Genomic DNA, 21,691 nt, shown 5'->3' with positions numbered 1-21,691 from the left:
CTATTTTCCATTAGCCTCCCAGAAAACCTTCCTGTCCCACAGTTTCTTCATTGCATTCTTTACTTCTGCGTTTCTCAGTGTATAAATCAGGGGATTTAACATGGGGGTGATAATTGTGTAAAATACAGCCACCATCTTATCTTCTTTAAAGGTAGTATCAGGGCGCATATACATGAAAGTAAAGGGATCAAAGAAGATGATAACCACAGCAACGTGGGAGCCGCAGGTGGAGAGAGCTTTGCACCTGCCTTCTACTGACTGCTTTCTCAGGGACACCAGGATGATGGTGTAGGAGATCAGCAGGATAACAAAGCTCCCCACGGCGATGGTACCACTGTTGGCTGTCACAACAGCACCCACAAGGTATGTGTCTGCGCAGGCAAGTTTCAGCAGAGGGTGCACATCACAAAAGTAGTGATCGATCTCTCTGGGCCCACAGAAGGGCAGCTGGACTACCAGAGCCACCTGGACAGCAGAGTGTAGGAACCCACCTACCCAGATCCCCAGCAACATCTTAGTGCATCTGTCACAGTCCATGATGGCCGTGTAGTGCAGGAGTTTACAGATAGTCACATAACGATCATAGGCCATTACAGTGAGGATGAAGATCTCAGTGCAACCTAAGAAATGGGCCCCAAAGAGTTGCAACATGCACCCCACATAGGAGATAGTTTTTCTCTTGGCTAGTAGGTCAACTATCATCTTAGGAGCTATGAATGAAGAGTAACAAATATCCACAAAAGACAAGTAGCTGAGAAAGAAATACATCGGAAACTGGTGAAGGTCACCCGCATACACTGTCAGAATGATGAGGAGGTTTCCCAGGAGAATGATTGTGTAGAAGAAAGAAAACACCACAGAACAAACTTCTTCAGCCACTGGGTTCTGAGAAAGACCCAAGAAAATGAATTCAGTTACGTTGTTTAGTTTTTCCATAGAATTAGCAGCCCAAGGTTCCAGGAGACGATTTGATAATCTGAAAGAAAAACATACAAAGACCAACAACATTTACATCTAACTCAAAACACGTGCATGCCCACAATAGCTGAAAACAGAAACTGGGTGCTTACATACGCTTGGCATGCATACTTGAAAATAATGACGTGCGCATGTCCCCCTCATCCCCTCAGTGTCATAGTCCATTTGTTCACTTGAGATGAGGAAACAAAGACCAGAGAGAGAAAGCAAACTGTATGTCACACGTTAAGCAGGATTCTCCCTTCCCTCACCTTTTACTGAGGGTTTCTCTTGTTTGTTCTAAAAATTTACTAGTTCCTGTTCTGTTTAAGGCATTGTGCCCAATTTTGAAACAACTTCTATTTTTTGTAACATAGTAACAATTAATTACCTTTTAGGAAATATCTGTCCTATTTTTGGCACAGAAGTCCATATGTGCCCTCATTTTCCCTTCTGAATATTCCCTGAGTGTTCAAACTCTTAGTCAGGAGGTGGTGTCATTTAGTAGAGAGAGGACCAAAATCACACAAATCTGATTCTGAGATAATGGTGCCTGATAAAGAGATAAGAAAAAAGGTAAACCTAAGAGAAACTGCTGAGGATACATCAGGACCTGTTAGATCAGAACGGAGGCGAAATGAAATCTCTATTACTTTCTTCACATTCAAACTCAGTGTTGAGTGTAAACCAAGAAATACTTTAATTAGTATTTTAAACATTTGGTTGTCAACTAAAAAAAGGAAACGAAAATGAAAAAGGCAAGCAAGCAAACAAACAAAATAAAGAAAAAAGAATAGGAAGGACTCTGCCCTTAATCCCACCATTGCTTCATTCATTGTTTTAATGTTTTAATATCTTGCTTCTTCATATTAATTCTTCCACTTAGGATGCACTAAATATTCCTGGAGTAAGTCATTCCTGAAAGATACTTTAAATGGGCTAAGGAAGAGGACAATAGTTAATTTAAATGGAGGAGTGTTAAGTGGTGAAATTCAGTAGGTCATTTATAAGGAATAGTTTTGATCTGAAAAACCTGGGGTTTCTAGGTTATTCTTCAAACCATGCCACAGATGTATGCAATTCCTTGGATTATTATAGCTCAGCATAGGATTACACAGTGTCATAGGTGATTCTTAGGAATTCTGTCCGTCTGAGGCCACATCCCCTCCAGGTCTGTCAAGTGTAGTGCTCACACCTCCTGCCGAACCAGGTATGTGTTCTCCTCTGTCCCTTTGCTCTGCACTGGGCCTGGCTCTCCAGCTTTTGGGAAACTGCAGGGCTGGGTTTCCCCAGGTCTGTGTGTTAGAGTTGAGAGAGCAGCAATAGCGGTGTTCCTTCCCTTATACAGCGCAAAATCAGATGATAATAGTAGTGGTCATAATAGTAATAACAATAACTTCATTTCATCCTCAAGCGCATGCTCCTGTGCTTCTTACTTGTTCATTCTCTCTGTTTTTATTTCTGAATTTTGAAAAGTTTACTGTTCTCCACTGCGTGAGCTCTTCATTTCAAGAGAGCCCAATCATTGCAGTTTTTGACAATTGTGAATTATGTTGCTTGGTTCTCTAGAAGAAACTGCACCTCTATTGTCCACACCATAAACTCGTAGAGGGGCTCTTCTTAAATCAAGAATTCCTTCTTCCACTCTCTGAGTATTTCACACATGATAATTCCTCAGTTTCTTTGGAAATCATTGATATTTTCTTTTTCACCATCATGTTACCTTATCTCATGACCATGTATAGATGCACTTTATTTTCTTAACATCATATGAATAACATCATCTCATCACCTTATTTCTGAAAACTGTGTCTTGTAACCATATTATAGGCATTTAAAACACAGGAAGTTGATGAATTCAGTTTTTCAACAAACTTCTTATATAAATTTTAGGAGAAAAAAATCTCACCCCTATTGTCCAGGACTTGAGTTTTGCTTTATTTTTCTATCTCTTCTCATTACGTGGGTACAGCATTCCAAAATGTAGACTGATGCTTTAGGAATTGTTTTTTGCATAGGGGAAGCCCTGGCACCCAAAACTCAAAGGCCCATACTGGTCCAGGCTCTGTTGTTCCTGGCTCCGTCTCTCACCTGCTGAAATCTGCCATTTCATAGTGTCTTTGGTAATAACAAATACTTTTTTCTCTATGTTTAAGTAGTAAGGCCTATTTAAAGAGAATGATGCAAAATGTTAATGACCTTGGGGATAGCCATTCTCCCAATGTCTCCCTCCATGATGAGAACCACATCAGCAAAATAACAGTGAGCTGTAATTTGCAGAGGACTTTTATATTTGTTTTTAAAACATTAAAAATTTTTTGTTTTTTAAGTTTAAAATACATCAATTCTTGCATTTAGGACCATACCATGAATACAGAGCATTTTATCACACACTTTTGAAGAATTGGTTTTGATCTGCAAGAAGGATATTTCATCTCTATTGAGAAGAAAAATCACCAAGGGAGGGAAAAAGTTATATATATATATATATACACACACACAAAGAAAATCCTATGTTTGTTCAGCCTATTGTAGCCTGCTTTTGCTGCTCACAAGTTTTAGGAAACCATATTGAAGGTTGGGTTGTACTGTGGATGAACAAAAAGGCATGAGTAAGTTTTCCAGATTACATTTAAATGGATCATATGTCTGTTTATTTTTACTTTCATATATTGTCACTGCCATCATCATCTTCATAAGAAAGATCTAGAGAAGAGATTTGCTCTTGGACATGACCCATAGTAATATTTCTTTCCTAATGTGAAAAATGTTCACTGAAAGAAGAGACATTTCAAAGTAGAATAATTATTGACTTTACCAGGACAAAAACAAACTGAATGATAAGTCAGTTAATATTTACTGGTGGGCAGAGGGCTTTGTCTGTTTAAAATTTCATCTCCCTCTTTCTCTGCTTCACTGCTGTGTTGCAAGAATGTGGGGTTTTCATACAGCTAAACAATACAAACTCTTTTGAGAATGCAGCCAAGATCAGGTCATACATCAACTGCCTGGTGACATTCATGCCCCAAGTAAATCTACCCCAGATTTATGATGGTTAGGTAAAAACTTGAATTGTGAAACATGAACTATTGAGTAATAAACTTCCCCCATTGATGTTTAATTTAGAAATACAATTTCATGAACTCAGATCTAAGTGGTGTTTTTTCAGGTTGGAGAAAGATATAGTAATGGAGTTATTAGAAATATTATCAAATACCAAAGAACACGCATTCTGTTCATCAGTATATAGAAGGAATAAATATCATAAACATACTTGTAGTTTGTAGCAGATGATTTGAAGGGTTTACTTTGTTCAAACTGCAGTATCTGGAAGAGAGTCTGCAGTGAATAAATGAAGCATATATGTTTTATGAAAGACATACACTTGTATAAATATTTATATCAAATATGAAATATATAGATATATGTACAGATAAGATTTTCTTTAAGGAAATAAGAGTGATGTATTACTTTATATTTATATCATAAACAAAAGGCTCCAAGGGCAGTCAGTGTATCCTAAATGCTGAGTGATACACAATGCAAACATGACATCCAATGTTTATTAAATATAACCAAAAAGAGAGGAAATAATAAAATGGAGCCATACCTCTTAATTGTGCATTCATAAAATAATCATAGTCATGTAAAAGTTAACAAGAGATTTTATTTGAAGAGTGCTGTAGGAAAGTGTCACACTCTCAGGCTTATATGAGATTCATACTGATCCTATGAAATGGTCATTACAAATTGAGGAAAAATGTGTTGAAGTGAATTAAGAAAGTATAGCTACAATATCATAAATAAGCAATACTTAATTTTACTTCAATAATTCCATAATATTACATAAAAAACACAAATTAATTCTTTTATTTTTTGCAGAAAATCTATTCTATACTCATTCCTTTCTTCGTTCATGAAATCATTCAGCTGAATAATAATGTGACTGAGTTCATTCTACTTGGGTTGACCCAGGATACTGTTAGGAAGAAAATAGTGTTTGTCATTTTCTTGCTTTTCTATTGGGACGTTAGCAGGTAACTTGCTGATTCTTACTACCGCGAAGACCAGCCAGACATGTGGGAGCCAATGTACTTCTTCCTTTTCTACTAGGCAGAAAGTCAGGCCCCATCAACAGTCCAGCAGCAGAGCCATGGCTCAGATGCAACAGAGAAATGGGCTCAGGTGGACAGAGGGTTTCATGCTGCTGAGCACCACGGGATTCCTGTAGATAAAGCCACTACCTTCCAGACCGGGAGACAAAGCTGAACCATATTATACAGAGGAAAAAACAGATCCGGACAAAATGAGGAGGCAGAAGAATATGTTACAAACAAAAGAACAAGATTAAACAACAGGAAAAATGTAACTGAAATGGAAATGAGCATCTTCCTGATAAAGAATTGAAAGTAATGGTCATTATGATGCTCAATGGAGATCTGGAAAACAATTCATGTGTTCAAAAAGAATTTCAACAAATACACAGAAAATATAAAAAGCCATTCACAGCTGAAAAATACAATAACTGAAATGAAAAAGTACAATAGAGGGAATGAATAGCAGACTGCAGGAGGCAGAGGAACGAATCAACAAGACGGGAGACAGAGAACTGCAGAGCAACAAAGCTGATGAAGGGGAAAAAAAGAATTTCTAAAAATGAGAATATGCTAAGAGAGCTTAATAATAGCTCCAAACTAAACAGCATTCACATAGTAGGGGCCCCAGAAGAGGAAGACAGAGGCTAAGGTGTAGAAAGTCTTGTTGGACAATTAATAGCTGAAAACATTCCCAATCTGAGGAAGGAAATAGACATCCAGGTCCCAGAAGCACAGAGAGCTCCTGAAAAGATGAGCTCCAGGAGGGCAACACCAAGGCACACAATAATTAAAATGTCAAAAATTAAAAATGAAGAAAGAATCCTAAAAGCAGCAAGAGAAAGGCAGACAGTTATCTACAAGAGTAACTCCATAAGTGTATCAGCAGACTTCTCAGCACAAGCATTCCAGGCCAGAAGGGGAATGGCATGAAATGTTCAAAGTACTGAAAAGGAAAAGCTACAACCCAAAATACTCTACCCAGCAAGGTTATCATTCAGAATTAAAGGAGAAATTAAAAGTATTCCAGATAAATGAATGTTCAAGAAATTCACCACCACTAAACCAGCCTATAGGATATGTTCAAGGGATATCTTTAGCTGGAAATGTTCTTAAGTCTAAATAGTTTCATCACTTAAAATAAATCTATGGTAAAGGTAGTAGACCAATATCCTACAAGGCAAGTATAAAGCTTATAAAACAAAAGTAATAAAGTCAACTACATACAAAATTATTCAAGAGATACAAAAATCGTAAATTATGACATACATAAAATGTGAAGGAGGAAGAATAAAAAGTAATACTTTTAGAATGTGTTCAAAGTCAAGTGCCATCCATCAACTTAATATAGACTGTTACATATTTAGGGAGTTATATATGAACCTCATAGTAACCACAAACCTAAATCCTACAATAGATACACAAAAAACAAAAAGAAAGCAATTCAAGCATAACAATTAATAAAAAAAAATCAAATCACAAGAAAAGAGTATAGGAGAAGAAGAAAGGAACAGAGAGGAAGTTCAAAACAACCAGAAAACACTTTTTAAAATGTAAATAATTAGATACCTATTAATAATTACCTTAAATGTAATTACTTATATTATGTAAATGTAAAGGGACTAAATGCACAAACCAAAAGACATAGGGTGAATGGATAAAGAAACAAGATCCCACTGTATACTGTCTAAAAGGAGTCTATTTCAGATCTTAAGACATGCATAGACTGAGAGTGAAGGGATGGAAAAAGTTGTTTCTCTCTCTCTCTCACACACACACACACACACACACACACACACACACACGAGAAGAAAAAGCATGAGTAGTAGTACTTAGACAAAATAGACTTCAAAACAAAGGAAGTAACAAGAAACAAGGACATTACATAATGTTGAAGGGATCAGTCAAAAAGAAAGTTATAACAATTGTTAATATCTAGGCATCCAACATAGGAGTACCTAAATATATAAAGGAAATACTAACATACCTAGAGAGAAAAATTGACAACACAATTGCAGTAGGAAATTTTAACACCCCACTTACATCAATGGATATATCATCCAGACAGTATATCAATAAGTAAATAATGGTGTTGAGGAGAATATTAGACCAATTGGACCTAACAGATATATACAGAACACTACACCCAAAAATAGAAGAATGAACATACTTCTCAAATGCACATGGACCCTGCTCCAGAATAGATCACATATTAGGAGACAAAAATATCTCCATAAATTTAAGAAGATTGAAATTGTATTAAGAATATTCAGACCATTTTGGTATGAAATTGAAAAGTAATATATGAAAAAAACATAAAAAATACCAACACATGGAGGCTAAACAACATGCTTCTAAATAATAAATGAATCAATATTCAAATCAAAGAGATAAACAATACATGGAGAGAAATGAAAAAAACAAAACCATTAAAAAAATGTGGGATGTAGCAAAAGTGGTTCTAAGAGGGAGGAACTTTATAGAAGTACAGGCCTACCTCAAGAAACAAGAACAATCTCAAATAAACAATCTAAACTTACAACAAAGCTCAAAGTTAGTAGATGTAAACACATAAGAAAGATCTGAGGAGAAATAAATATAGTAGAGAGAAAACAATAGAAGAAAATCAATGAAACTAAGAGCTGGCTCTTTAAGAATATAAGGAAAATAGACAAACCACTAGCCAGACTTAGCAAGAGAAAAAGAGATGAAACAAATAAATAAAAAATGACAAAGGAGAAGTCAAAACTGACAACACAGAAATTCAAAGAATCATAAGAGAACTCTATAAAAATTTTTATGCCAATAAATTGGATAACCTGGAAGAAATGGAAAAATTCCTAGAAACATACAATTTTCTAAGACAGACGTAGGAGGAAACATTAAATATGAACAAACAGACTACTAGTAATGAAACTGAACTGGTAATAAAAAAACTCCCAACAAACAAAAGTCAAGACCAAGTGGCTTTGTGGGTGAATTCTATCATGAAGAAGAAAAGTATCTATCCTTCTTGAGGTATTCTAAAATATAGAAGAGAAGGGAATACTTCCAAATGCATTCTCTGAGGCTAGTACTACTCTACTAGCTAAACCAGACAACAACACTATAATAAAAGAAAATTATAGACCAATATCAATGATGAACATAAATGCAAAACTCAACAAAATATTAGAAAACCAAATTGAAGAATACATCAAAAGGATCATCCACCACTACCTAGTGGGATTTATTCCAGGGATTCAAGATGGTACAATATTAATAAATCAATGTGCTACACCAAATGAAAAAAAAAGGAAGGCCGAAAACCATACGATCACTTCAGTAGAAGGTGAAAATAATTTGACAAAACTCAACATTCATTCATGATAAAAGCTCTCAACAATGTGGGTATAGATGGAAAACACCTCTACACGATAAAGGCCATTTATGACAAAACTAGAGTTAACAGCATATGCAATGGTAAACGCTGGAAGCTTTGCCTCTAAGATCGGGAGCAAGAGAAGGATGCCCACTCTCACCACTTTTATTCAACATAGTCCAGGAAGCCCTAGTCACAGAGATCAGACAAGAAAAAGAGATAAGGGGCAAACAAATTGGTAAGAATTAAAACTGTCACTATTGCATATGACATACCATATGTAGAAAACCCTAAAGACTTCAACAAAAACAATTAGAACTGAATTCAGTAAAGTGGCAGAATACAAAATCAATTCTTTCATGAGTGTCTTATACTCTAAAGAGTATACTTTCATGCTCATGGATAATAAGAATTATTTTTTAAAATGGCATCCTGCCCAAAGCAATTTACAGTTTCAATGTAACCCCTATAGAAACACCAATAGCATTTTTAATGAACTAGAGAAAATAATCCTAAAGTTCATATGGAACCACAAAAGACCCTAATAGCCAGAGAAACCTTGAGAAAGAAGAACATAGTTGGAGTATCTCAATTCCAGAATTCATGCTATACTACAAAGCTACAGTGATTTAAAGAGTGTGGTACTGGCACAAAAACAGACTTGTAGATTACTGGAATAAAATAGAGAGCCCAGAAATAAAGTCATGCATAGGTAGATAATTATTATATGACACAGGAGTCAAGAATATGAAATAGGTAAAAGATGGTCTCTTCACTAAATGGTGTTGGGCAAACTGGACAGCTAAATGCAAGAGAATAAAACTGGATCACTTTCTAACACCATACTGAAAGCTAAACTTGAAATGGATTAAAATACTAAATATAAGACATGAAACGATAAAGCTCTTTGAAGGAAACATATGCAAGACTCTCAAATATCAGCACAAATAATTTTTTTCTGTAGACATCCTCCTGGACAAGGGAAACAAACTAAAAAATGAACAAGTGGAGGAGAAAAGATGGTGGCATAAGAAGTGAAGCATAAATTTCCTCCCAAAACCACATTTAGTATGAAAATACAGTGAGTAAAACTATTCCTAAAAGAGTGACCAGAAATAAGATTGTATCAAGCAGTTTGCATATGGTAAAAGAGAAAAGAAAATCTACATTACAGAAAATCTGCGTCATGGAAAAGGGTAAAGTAACGAAACCATGACCCGGCATGACCCAAGCACTATTCCCACCGATGCTCACCCGCAGGAGGAAGAGAAACAGTTCAGGAAGGGAGTAGAAGCCCAGGACTGCTAAATACCCAACCCTAGAAATATACTCTGGGAGCACAAGCTCACACTGCATGGTGCTCTGGAATTAGAGTGGTTCAAAAGCAAGGTCAGAGACTGAGGTTTCAGCCGCTTGTGGAGAACAGGCTCCCTCAATCGGCAGCTCTGGGACAAAAGAAAGGTGGGCACTTTGAAAGACTTTCCAATAGTGAGAGGGCTGCTAAGGGAGCAAAGAGTACACAAAGCTTGCTGCTCAGGAGAACTAACAGGTGGACAAAATTGTCCTGGTACACTTAGCCCAGCAGGTTTGGAATTTCAGGAGTCTCAGGTGCTCCATCCCCCTTGGCAGGTAATGCAGCCCCACAGGACCTCACCACAATAAGCAGCCTGTCACTCCTTCCTCCCTGCAGGCACCTGCATGCAAGCCTGCTGCACCCACCATCACCCCAGGCCAGCCAGAGTGCAGCCCCACCTATGGCAACTATGCAGGCTTAACACAGAGGCTACTCCCTGTGTGTGGTAACTGGCCCTGACAGCAGAGGCAGTCACTGCTGCAGTAAGCAGGAAAGAGCTCTGTCCTCCCAGCAGGCACCGGCATGGCTGACCTGTGACCCCACCATTGCTCCAAGCCAGCAAGAGGGCAGGCCTTCCAACAACAGCTTAGGGTCTTAATGCAGAGGCTGATCATTGCATGCATGACTCACTGGCCCTGAGAGCAGAGGCAGGCACTGCAGCTGGGAAGCAGGAAAGAGCTCTCTCTTTAAGGTACTCACTGGCACCACATGCCTGTGACCACAAACATTGCTCGAGGTGCTGGGAAGCTCTGAAGAACAGTGTTTCTGGGCACTAGAGGGATGTTTACACAAAACTAATATTTGTCATCATTCAGTGGGATTATGGAAAGAAGGAAGAACCTTGTTCAATCCCAAATCCATCAAACACAAGAATGAGGGCTCGTGAAACTGAAATCACCAATCTTCTTGATGCAGATTTCAAAATAAAAATCATAAACATGATAAAGGAGCTACAGAGAAATATTAAGGATGTTAGGGACAAATTCAAGAAAGAGATAGAAACTGAAAATACAGATCTGAAATGAAACATGAAATAGAGGGACATAAAGACAGACTAGAAGAGGTAGAGGAACAGATATTAGAGAACAGGAATACAAATAAGCTGAGGCAGAGAGAGAAAAAAGGATCTCTAGAAATGAAAGAATAATAAAACAACTCTGTAACCATTCCAAATGGAACAATATTTGCATTACAGGGATACCAAAAGAAGAAGAGAGAGAAAAAGGGAAAGTGCCTTTGGAGAAATAATAGCTAAAATTTCCCCAATCTGGGGAAGGAAATAGTATGTCAGGCCATGGAGGTACACAGATCTCCCAACACAAGAGACCCTAGGGAGACAACACCAAGACATATAACAGTGAAAATGACAAAGACCAAGGATTAGGACAGAGTATTAAAAGCAGCCAGAGAGATAAAAGATCACCTACAAAGGAAAACGCATCAGGCTATCATCAGACTTTTAACAGAAACCTTATAGGAAAGAAGGGAATGCATGATATATGTAATTAAATGAAACAGAAGAGCCTCAAACCAAGAACACTCCACCCAGAAATATTACCATGTAAATTTGTAGGAGGGATAAAACAATTTCCAGAGAAGCAATAGTTGAGGGAATTTACCTCTCACAAATGGTCACTACAGTGTATTTTAAAGGGACTGCTCTGGATGGAAGTACTCCTAAGGCTAAATAGCTGTCATCAGTGAAGAAAAAAATACAGTAAAGTAAGGAGACCAGTTAATTTCTAACTGAATGCAAAATTAAATCAGGTACCCACAATATTAGTCAAGGTATACACAAAAAGTACAGAATATGACACCTAACATATAAAGAGTAGAGGGGGCAGAAAACGAAGGGGGAGAAAAAAATCTTCAGATTGTGTTTATAATAATGTAATAAGGGAGTTAAATTAGACTGTTAGATAGTAAAGAAACTTCCCTCAAACCTTTGGTAATGACAAATCCAAAGCCTGCAATGGCAGTAAGTACCTATCTCTCGATAAACACCCTAAATGTTAATGGAATGAATGCACCAATCAATAGATGTAGAGTTACAGAATAGATAAAAAACCAAAACCCATCTATATGCTGCCTACAAGAGACTTGCTTCAAAACCAAAGACATAGACAGACTAAAAGTGAAGGGGTGGAAAAAGATATTTCATGCAAATAATGGGAAAATGTAGGAGTAGCATACTTGTATCAGATAAAATAGACTTCAAAACAAAGTAACAAGAGACATTATATAATGATAGGACATTATATAATGATAAAGGGGTTAGTCCAACAAGAGGATATAACTGTTATAAATATCTATGCACCCAACATAGGAACAACCAAATATGTGCAACAAATATTAACAGAATTAAAGGAGGAAATAGAATGCAGTGCACTCATTTTAGGAAACGTCAACACACAACTCACTCCAAAACACAGACCAACCAGTCAGAAAATAAGTAAGGAGAAAAAGACACTGAACAACATATTAGAAGATGTGTACTTAACAGACATCTACAGAGCACTCCACCCAAAAGCAGCAGAATACACATTCTTTTCAAGTGGACAAGGAACATTTTCTAGAATAGATCACATACCAGGTCACAAAAATAGCCTCAGTAAATTCAAAAATATTGAAATTGTATCAAGCAACTCCTCAGACCACAAAGGTATGAAACTAGAAATAAATTGTGCAAAAAAAAAAAAAGCCCACAAACACATGGAGGCTTAATAACATGCCCCAAATAATCAGTGGATCAATGACCAAATAAAACCAGAGATCAAGAAATATATGTAGACAAATAAAACAACAGCTCAATGCTCCAACTTCTGAGGGATGCAGTGAAGGCAGTTCTAAGAAGACAGTATATAGCAATTCAGGCAGTTCTAAGAGGACAGTATATAGCAATTCAGGCCTATCTCAAGAAGGAAGAACAATTCCAAAAGAACCATCTAAATTCACAATTAATAAAACTAGAAAAGAATAACAAATGAACTCAAAGTCAGTAGAAGGAGAACATAATAAAGATCAGAGAAGAAATAATAAAATCAAGAAGAATAAAACAATAGAAAGAATTAATGAAAACAAAAACATTATCAAAATGGCCAAATCTGTCAAAATCTACAGATTCAATGCCCTCCATATCAAAATACCAACAGCATTCTTCAATGAACTGTAAAAAATAGTTCTCAAATTCAATATGGAACCAATGAAAATCCCAAATAGCCAAGCAATCCTGAGAAGGAAGAATAAATCTGGGAGGATTATGCTCCCTGACTTCAAGTTCTACTAGAAAGCCACAGTAATCAAGACAATTTGGTACTGGCACAAGAAGAGATCCAAAGATCAATGAAATAGAATAGAAAGTCAAGATATAAACCCACACATATATGACCAGTTAATATATGATAAATGAGCCATGGATATACAAGGAGGAAATGACAGCCTCTGCAACAATTGGTGTTGGTAAAACTGGACAACTACATGTAAGAAAATGAAACTGGATTAGTGTCTAACAATATTCACAGAAGTAAACTTGAATTGGATCAAAGATATAAATGTAAGTCTTGAAACCATAAAACTCTTAGAAGAAAACATAGGCAAAAATCTCTTGAACAGAAATATGCACAACTTTTTCCTGAATATATTTCCTCAGGTAAGGAAAACAAAAACAAAATGTACAAATGGGACTAAATCAAACTAAAAAGCTTCTGTACAGCAAAGGACACCATCAGCAGAACAGAAAGGCGTCCTACAGCATGAGAGAATATATTGGGAAATGACATATCTGATAAGGGGTTAATATTCAAAATATATAGAGTTCACACACCTCAAAACACAAAAAGCAAATAACCCAATTAAAAAGTGGGCAGAGGATCTGAACAGACACTTCTCCAAAGAAGAAATTCAGATGGCCAATAGGCACATGAAAAGATGCTCCACATTGCTAATTATCAGGGAAATGCAAAGTGGAACCACAATGAAATATCACCTCACACCAGTTAGGATGGCCAACATCCAAAGGACAAGCAACAGCAAATGCTGGAGAGGATGTGGAGAAAGGGGATCCCTCCTACACTGTTCATGGGAATGTAAATTAGTTCAACCATTGTGGAAAGTAGTATGGAGGTTCCTCAAAAAACTACAAATACGGGATCATGGGAAGATGGCGGCGTGAGTAGTTCAGAGGAAATCTCCTCCCCAAAACATATATATTTATGAAGATACAATAATACAACTATTCCTAAAAGAGACAGCAGTGGATGCAGCACAACAGCCAGGATACATTTACATCTGTGAGAACTCAACATCACATGAAGGGGGTAAAAAACAAGCTGCAGCCAGGCAGGACCTGAACACACCCCCACCCAAAAACCCGGCAGGAAGAAAGGAGTTGGAATGGGGAGGGAGTGAAAGCCCAGGACTGCTAAACAACCAGCTCTAGAAATCCACATCTGGAGCACAGACAAAAGGTGCATGGGGTGCTGGATATTAGAGAAACAGAAAAGCAAAAACCTGTGGGCAGGTCCCCACAACATGCACCCCTGAGACAAAAGAAAAGCGAGTGCTTTCTGCAAGTCTTAAAGAGACAGGGACCCCATAGCTGGATGAAGTTGTCCCGGCAGCTGGGAATACTGGGGAAACTTAGGTGCCCTAAACCCCAGGGAAGCAGTGCACCTCTGAAGCTCCTCATGGCACTAAGCAGCCTGCCAGACATTCCTCCAAATGGAGTGGACACCTACACTCTAGCCCAGTAGCGGGAGAGTGGCAGCACATGCCGGGAATGACAGCATTGGAAGCATCCGAGAGCAGATCCATGTGCCACAGAAGAGGCTTGTGCTAGCCCGTAGCTTCACAAACAAACAGCCCCAGTGCAGCTTGCATGCACTGGCGGCAGTGAAGCCAGAGGAACCCAGTACAAGCCTGCGTGGAAGTGCCCGGCGTGCACCTGCAGCGGAGCCAGAGAGAGCAGACACACTCCCAGCGGCCGATTGGAATCCCAGCCCAACACACAGCTGCCCGGGCCAGACCCAAAGGCTGCTGCTGCTACACAGCTGCCCGGCAGGGTTGCCACTAGCATGGAGAAGCGCACCTGGCGTGCCTGCCACTCCCTGCAGGGCTCCACACTGCTCTGACGGACACCCCACCCACAGAAGCTTAGGGGACTAACCCAGTGGCTGCTCCAGGAGTGCGGGTAACTGTCACAGGCAGCATAGAAAGGCAAGGCATCCAGCAAGCAGGAAAGGACTTTCTTCTCCCAGCTGACACACCAGCAACCTGCCTACAGCCACTTCAATCACCATGAAAAGGCAAAAAAATCTGGTCCAGTCCAAGACAGTTACACCTCAGAAAGGATCTGCAGAGGCAGACCTAACCAGTCTCCCTGAAAAATAATTAAAAATAAAAATCATAAACATGCTGACAGAGCCGCAGAAAAGTATGCAAGAGCTAAGGGATGAAGTCTGGAGGGAGATTACAGATGTCCGGAGGGAAATTACAGAAATCCAGTGTGAGATTACAGAAGTGAAGCAATCTCTGGAAGGATTTATAAGCAAAATGGATAAGATGCAAGAGGCCATTGATGGAATAGAAATAAGAGAACAGGAATGCATAGAAGATGATACAGAGAGATTGAAGGATCTCCAGGAATGAAACAATATTAAGAGAAATGTGTGACCAATCCAAAATGAACAATATCCACATTATAGGGGTACCAGAGGAAGAAGAGAGAGAAAAAGGGATAGAAAGTGTCTTTGAAGAAATAATTGCTGAGAACTTACCCAAAATTGGGGAGGAAATAGTTGCTCAAACTAAGGAGGCAAACAGAACTCCTGAGAGATGGAATCCAAAGAGAACAACACCAAGAAACATAATAATTAAAATGACAAAGATCAAGGACAAGGAAAGAGTATAAAAGGCAGCCAGAGAGAGAGAAAAGGTCAACTACAAAGAAAAACCATCAGGCTGTCATCAGACTTCTCAACAGAAACCTTACAGGCCAGAAGGGAATGGCATTATATATTTAATGCAATGAAACAGAGGGGCCTTGAACCAAGGATGCTGTATCCAGCATGATTATCATTTAAATATGAAGGAGGGATTAAACAATTCTCAGACAAGGAGAAGTTGAGGGAATTTGCCTCCCACAAACCACCTCTACAGAGTATCTTATAGAGGGACTGCTCTAGATGGGAGTACTCCTAAAAAGAGAACACAACGAAACAACCAACATATGAAAAATGGAGGAGGAGGAACAGGAAGGGAGAGTAGAAAAGAATCTCCAGACAGTGTATATAACAGCTCAGTAAGCGAGCTAAGTTAGGAAGTAAGATACTAAAGAGGCTATCCTTGAACCTTTGGCAACCACGAATCTAGAGCCTGCAATGACAATAAGTACATATCTCTCAATAGTCACCCTAAATGTAAATGGACTTAATGGACCAATCAAAAGACACAGAGTAAAAGAATGGATAAAAAAGCAAGACCCATCTATATGCTGCTTACAGGAAACTCACCTCAAACCCAAAGACAAGCATAGACTAAAAGTCAAGGGATGGAAAAACATATTTCAGGCAAACAACAGCGAGGAGAAAGCAGGGGTTGCAGTACTAGTATCAGACAAAATAGACTTCAAAACAAAGAAAGTAACAAGAGATAAAGAAAGACACTATATAATGATAAAGGGCTCAGTCCAACAAGAGGATATAACCATTCTAAATATATATGCACCCAATACAGGAGCACCAGCATTTGTGAAACAAATACTAACAGAACTAAAGAGGGAAATAGGCTGCAATGCATTCATTTTAGGAGACTTCAACACACCACGCACCCCAAAGGATGGATCCACCGGGCAGAAAATAAGTAAGGACACACAGGCACTGAACAACACACTAGAACAGATGGATCTAATAGACATCTATAGAACTCTACATCCAAAAGCAACAGGATATACATTCTTCTCAAGTGCACATGGAACATTCTCCAGAATAGACCACATACTAGCTCACAAAAAGAGCCTCAGTAAATTCCACAATATTGAAATTCTACCAACCACTTTTTCAGACCACAAAGGAATAAAAGTAGAAATAAATTCCACAAAGAAAACAAAAAGGCTCACAAACACATGGAGGCTTAACAGCATGCTAGTAAATAATCAATGGATCAATGAACAAATCAAAATAGAGATCAAGGAATATAGAGAAACAAATGACAACAACAACAAAAAGCCCCAACTTCTGTGGGATGCAGCAAAAGCAGTCTTAAGAGGAAAGTATATAGCAATCCAGGCACACTTGAAGAAGAAAGAACAATCCCAAATGAATAGTCTAACATCACAATTATTGAAACTGGAAAAAGAAGAACAAATGAGGCCTAAAGTCAGCAGAAGGAGGGACATAATGAAGATCAGAGAAGAAAGGAACAAAATTGAGAACAATAAAACAATAGCAAAAATCAACGAAACCAAGAGCTGGTTCTTTGAGAAAATAAACAAAATAGATAAGCCTCTAGCCAAACTTATTAAGAGAAAAAGAGAATCAACACAAATCAACATAATCAGAAATGAGAATGGAAAAATCACGACAGACTCCACAGAAATACAAAGAATTATTAAAGACTACTATGAAAACCTATATGCCAACAAGCTGGAAAACCTAGAAGAAATGGACAACTTACTAGAAAAATACAACCTCCCAAGACTGACCAAGGAAGAAACACAAAAGTTAAAACAAACCAATTACGAGCAAAGAAATTGAAACAGTAATCAAAAAACTACCCAAGAACAAAACCCCGGAGCCGGACAGATTTACCTCGGAATTTTATCAGACACACAGAGAAGACATAATACCCATTCTCTTTAAAGTGTTCCAAAAAAATAGAAGAAGAGGGAATACACCCAAACTCATTCTATGAAGCCAACATCACCCTAATACCAATACCAGTCAAAGACCCCACCAAAAAAGAAAATTACAGACTAATATCCCTAATGAATGTAGATGCAAAAATACTCAATAAAAAATTAGCAAACAGAATTCATCAGTATATCAAAAGGATCATACACCATGACCAAGTGGGATTCATCCCAGGGATGCAAGGATGGTACAACATTCGAAAATCCATCAATATCATCCACCACATCAACAAAAAGATAGACAAAAACCACATGATCATCTCCATAGATGCTGAAAAAGCATTTGACAAAATTCAACATCCATTCATGATAAAAACTCTCAGCAAAATGGGAATAGAGGGCAAGTACCTCAACATAATAAAGGCCATATATGATAAACCCACAGCCAGCATTATACTGAACAGCGAGAAGCTGAAAGCTTTTCCTCTGAGATCGGGAACTAGACAGGGATGCCCACTCTCCCCACTGTTATTTAACATAGTACTGGAGGTCCTAGCCATGGCAATCAGACAAAACAAAGAAATACAAGGAATCCAGATTGGTAAAGAAGAAGTTAAACTGTCACTATTTGAAGATGATATGATACTGTACATAAAAAACCTTAAAGAATCCACCCCAAAACTACTAGATCTGATATGATAATAGAGTCAAGTTGTAGGATACAAAATTAACACACAGAAATCTGTGGCTTTCCTATACACTAACTATGAGCCAATAGAAAGAGAAATCAGGAAAACAATTTCATTCACAATTGCATTAAAAAGAATAAAATACCTAGGACTAATCCTAACCAAAGAAGTGAAAGACCTATACCCTGAAAACTATGACACTCTTAAGAGAAATTAAAGAGGACACTAACAAATGGAAACTCATCCCATGCTCCTGGCTAGAAAGAATTAATATCATCAAAATGGCCATCCTGCCCAAAGCAATACAGATTCGATGCAATCCCTGTCAAATTACCAACAGCATTCTTCAATGAACTGGAACAAAAAGTTCAAAAATTCATATGGAACAGTCAAAGACACCGAATAGCCAGATATCCTTATAAGAAAGAATAAAGTGGGGGGGATCTCGCCCCACTACTTCAAGCTCTACTACAAAGCCACTGTAATCAGGACAATTTGGTACTGGCACAAGTACAGAGCCACAGACCAGTGGAAGAGAATAGACACTCCAGACATTAACCCAAACATATATGGCCAATTAATATACGAAAAGGAACTGTAGATATACAATGGGGAAATGACAGTCTCTTCAACAGATGGTGTTGGCAAAACTGGACAGCTACATGTAAGAGAATGAAACTGGACCATTGTCTAACCCCATACACAAAAGTAAACTCCAAATGGATCAAAGACCTGAATGTACGTCATGAAACCATAAAACTCTTAGAAAAAATCATAGGTAAAATTCTCATGAACATAAACATAGGTGACTTCTTGATGAACATATCTCCCCAGGCAAGGGAAACAAAGGCAAAAATGAACAAGTGGGACTATATCAAGCTAAAAAGCTTCCTTACAGCAAAGGGCACCATCAATAGAACAAAAAGGTATCCTACAGTATGGGAGAACATATTCATAAATGACAGATCTGATACAGGACTGACATCCAAAATATATAAAGACCTCACATGCCTCAACAAACAAAAAGCAAATAATCTAATTTAAAAATAGGCAGAGGAGATGAATAGACAGTTCTCTAAAGAAGAAATCCAGATGGTCAAGAGGTGTATGAAAAGATGCTCCACATCGCTAATCATCAGAGAAATGCAAATTAAAACCACAATGAGATATCACCTCACACCAGAAGTATCACCATCATTGAAAAGACAAACAACAACAAATGTTGTTGAGGTTGTGGAGAAAGGGGAACCCTCCTACACTGCTGGTGGGAATGTCAACTTGTTCAACTATTGTGGAAAGCAGTATGGAGGTTCCTCTGAATACTCAAAATAGAAATACCATTTGACCCAGGAATTCCACTTCTAGGAATTTACCCTAAGAATGCAGCACTCCAGTTTGAAAAAGACAGATGCACACCTATGTTTATAGCTGTGATATTTACAATAGCCAAGATATGGAAGCAACCTAAGTGTCCATCAGTAGATGAATGAATAAAGAAGAAGTGGTACATATGCACAATGAAATATTACACAGCCATAAGAAAAAAACAGTTGCTACCATTCGCAACAACATGGATGGAGCTAGAGGGTATTATGCTCAGCGAAATAAGCCAGGCGGAGGATAATTACCAAATGATTTCACTCACATGTGGAGTATAAGAACAAAGGAAAACTGAAGGAACAAAACAGCAGCAGAATCACAGAACCCAAGAATGGACTAATAGTTACCAATGGAAAGAGACTGGGGACAATGGGTGGGAACCGAGGGATAAGGGCAGGGAAAAAGAAAGAGGGCATTACGATTAGCATGTATAGTGCGTGGGGTGCATGGGGAGGGCTGTGCAACACAGAGAAGACAAGTAGTGATTTTACAGCATCTTACTACGGTGATGAACAGTGACTGTGAAGGGGTATGTGGGGGGGACTTGGTGAAGGGGGAACCTAGTAAATATAATATTCTTTACATAATTGTAGATTAATGATACCAAAAAAACATAGAAAAAAAAGAATATATTGGGATCATATGTCCACGGCAATCAACAGATATACATCACCATCAGCCCTAACAGTTAATATAGTATTCTAGTCTATGGAACTAGTACACTTTGGTCAATTTCCTGTTGTGAAAACTGTTGTTTCCAATTTTTGCGTTAATAAACCACTTTTGACAAATGTAAAAAAAAAATAAAAACTACAAATAGATATACCATTTGACCTATGAATTCCACTCCTAGAAATTTACCCAAGGAAAACAAGATCCCAGCTTCAAAAAGACATATGCACCCCTATGTTTATCACAGCACTATTTACAATAGCCAAGATATGGAAGCAACCTAAGTGTCTGTCAGTAAATCAATGGATAAAGAAAATGTGGTACATATACACAATGGAATATTATTCAGTCATAAGAAGAAAAGAAATCCAACCATTTGCAACAACATTGATAAATCTAGAGAGTACTATGCTCAGTGACATAAATAAGTCCAGCTGAGAAAGTGAAATGATTTCACTCATTTATGGAGTATAACAAGAAAGCAAAAACTGAAGGAACAAAACAGCAACAGTCTCACAGAATCTAAGAAGGGACTAATGGTTATTAGAAGGAAAGGGGGTGGGGACTGGGGAGGGGGTTGGGAGGGGAGAGAGACTGGGACTAAAGGGTATTATGATTAGCACACATAATGTAGGGGAACATGGGGAAGGCAATATAGCACAGAGAAAACAGTGACTCTGTAGCATCTTACTACACTGATGGACAGTGACTGTACTGGGATATGTGGGAGGACTTGATAATATGGGTGAATATAGTAACCACAACATTGCTCATGTGAAGCCTTCATAAGATTGCATATCAATGATACCTTAATATTAAGAAACAAAAAATAAAAAGTGTAAAGACAATAACCCAATTAAAAATTTGACAAAACATCTAAATAAGCACATAGAATATGTGCAAATAGAGGAAATCACATTGAAAGACGTTCAGTACCATTATATATTAGGAAATACATGCCTAGGTCATAGTGAGATACCACTTCACACAACTAGGATGTCTAGAATCAAAAAAGACAATCAAATACAAGTGTTGGTGAGGATGTGGAGAAATTGGAATCCTCATATATTGCTGGTCATAACATAAAATAGTGCAACCACTCTGGGAAACGGTTTGGCAGTTCCTCAAATGTTAAAACATACAATTACCAATGACCCAGCAATTCTACATTTAAGTATCCACCAAAGAGAAATAAAAACATGTGTTCATACAAAAACTTGTATGCTTATATTCATAGCAGCATTATTCATAATAGCTAAAATGGGGAAATAACACATATGTTAATCATCTGATGAATGGATAAGTAATATGCTCATAATTTGGAATATTATTCATCAA

General features: G+C 37.8%; 1 protein-coding gene across 1 annotated transcript; it reads right to left on the bottom strand.

Moving 5' to 3' along the window:
• LOC140850187 (olfactory receptor 4S2-like) lies at nucleotides 1–936 on the bottom strand. The gene has a single exon (XM_073239955.1). The coding sequence runs from the start codon at nucleotides 934–936 to the stop codon at nucleotides 1–3; it is 936 nt and encodes a 311-aa protein (XP_073096056.1).
• Between the last annotated feature and the right edge of the window lie 20,755 nt (nucleotides 937–21,691).

The sequence above is a fragment of the Manis javanica genome, chromosome 6 (assembly GCF_040802235.1).
Source record: "Manis javanica isolate MJ-LG chromosome 6, MJ_LKY, whole genome shotgun sequence".
In the NCBI taxonomy this organism is placed as follows: Eukaryota; Metazoa; Chordata; class Mammalia; order Pholidota; family Manidae; genus Manis; species Manis javanica.
Note: the sequence above shows the minus strand (reverse complement) of the source record. Positions and strands in the feature narration are given on the sequence as shown.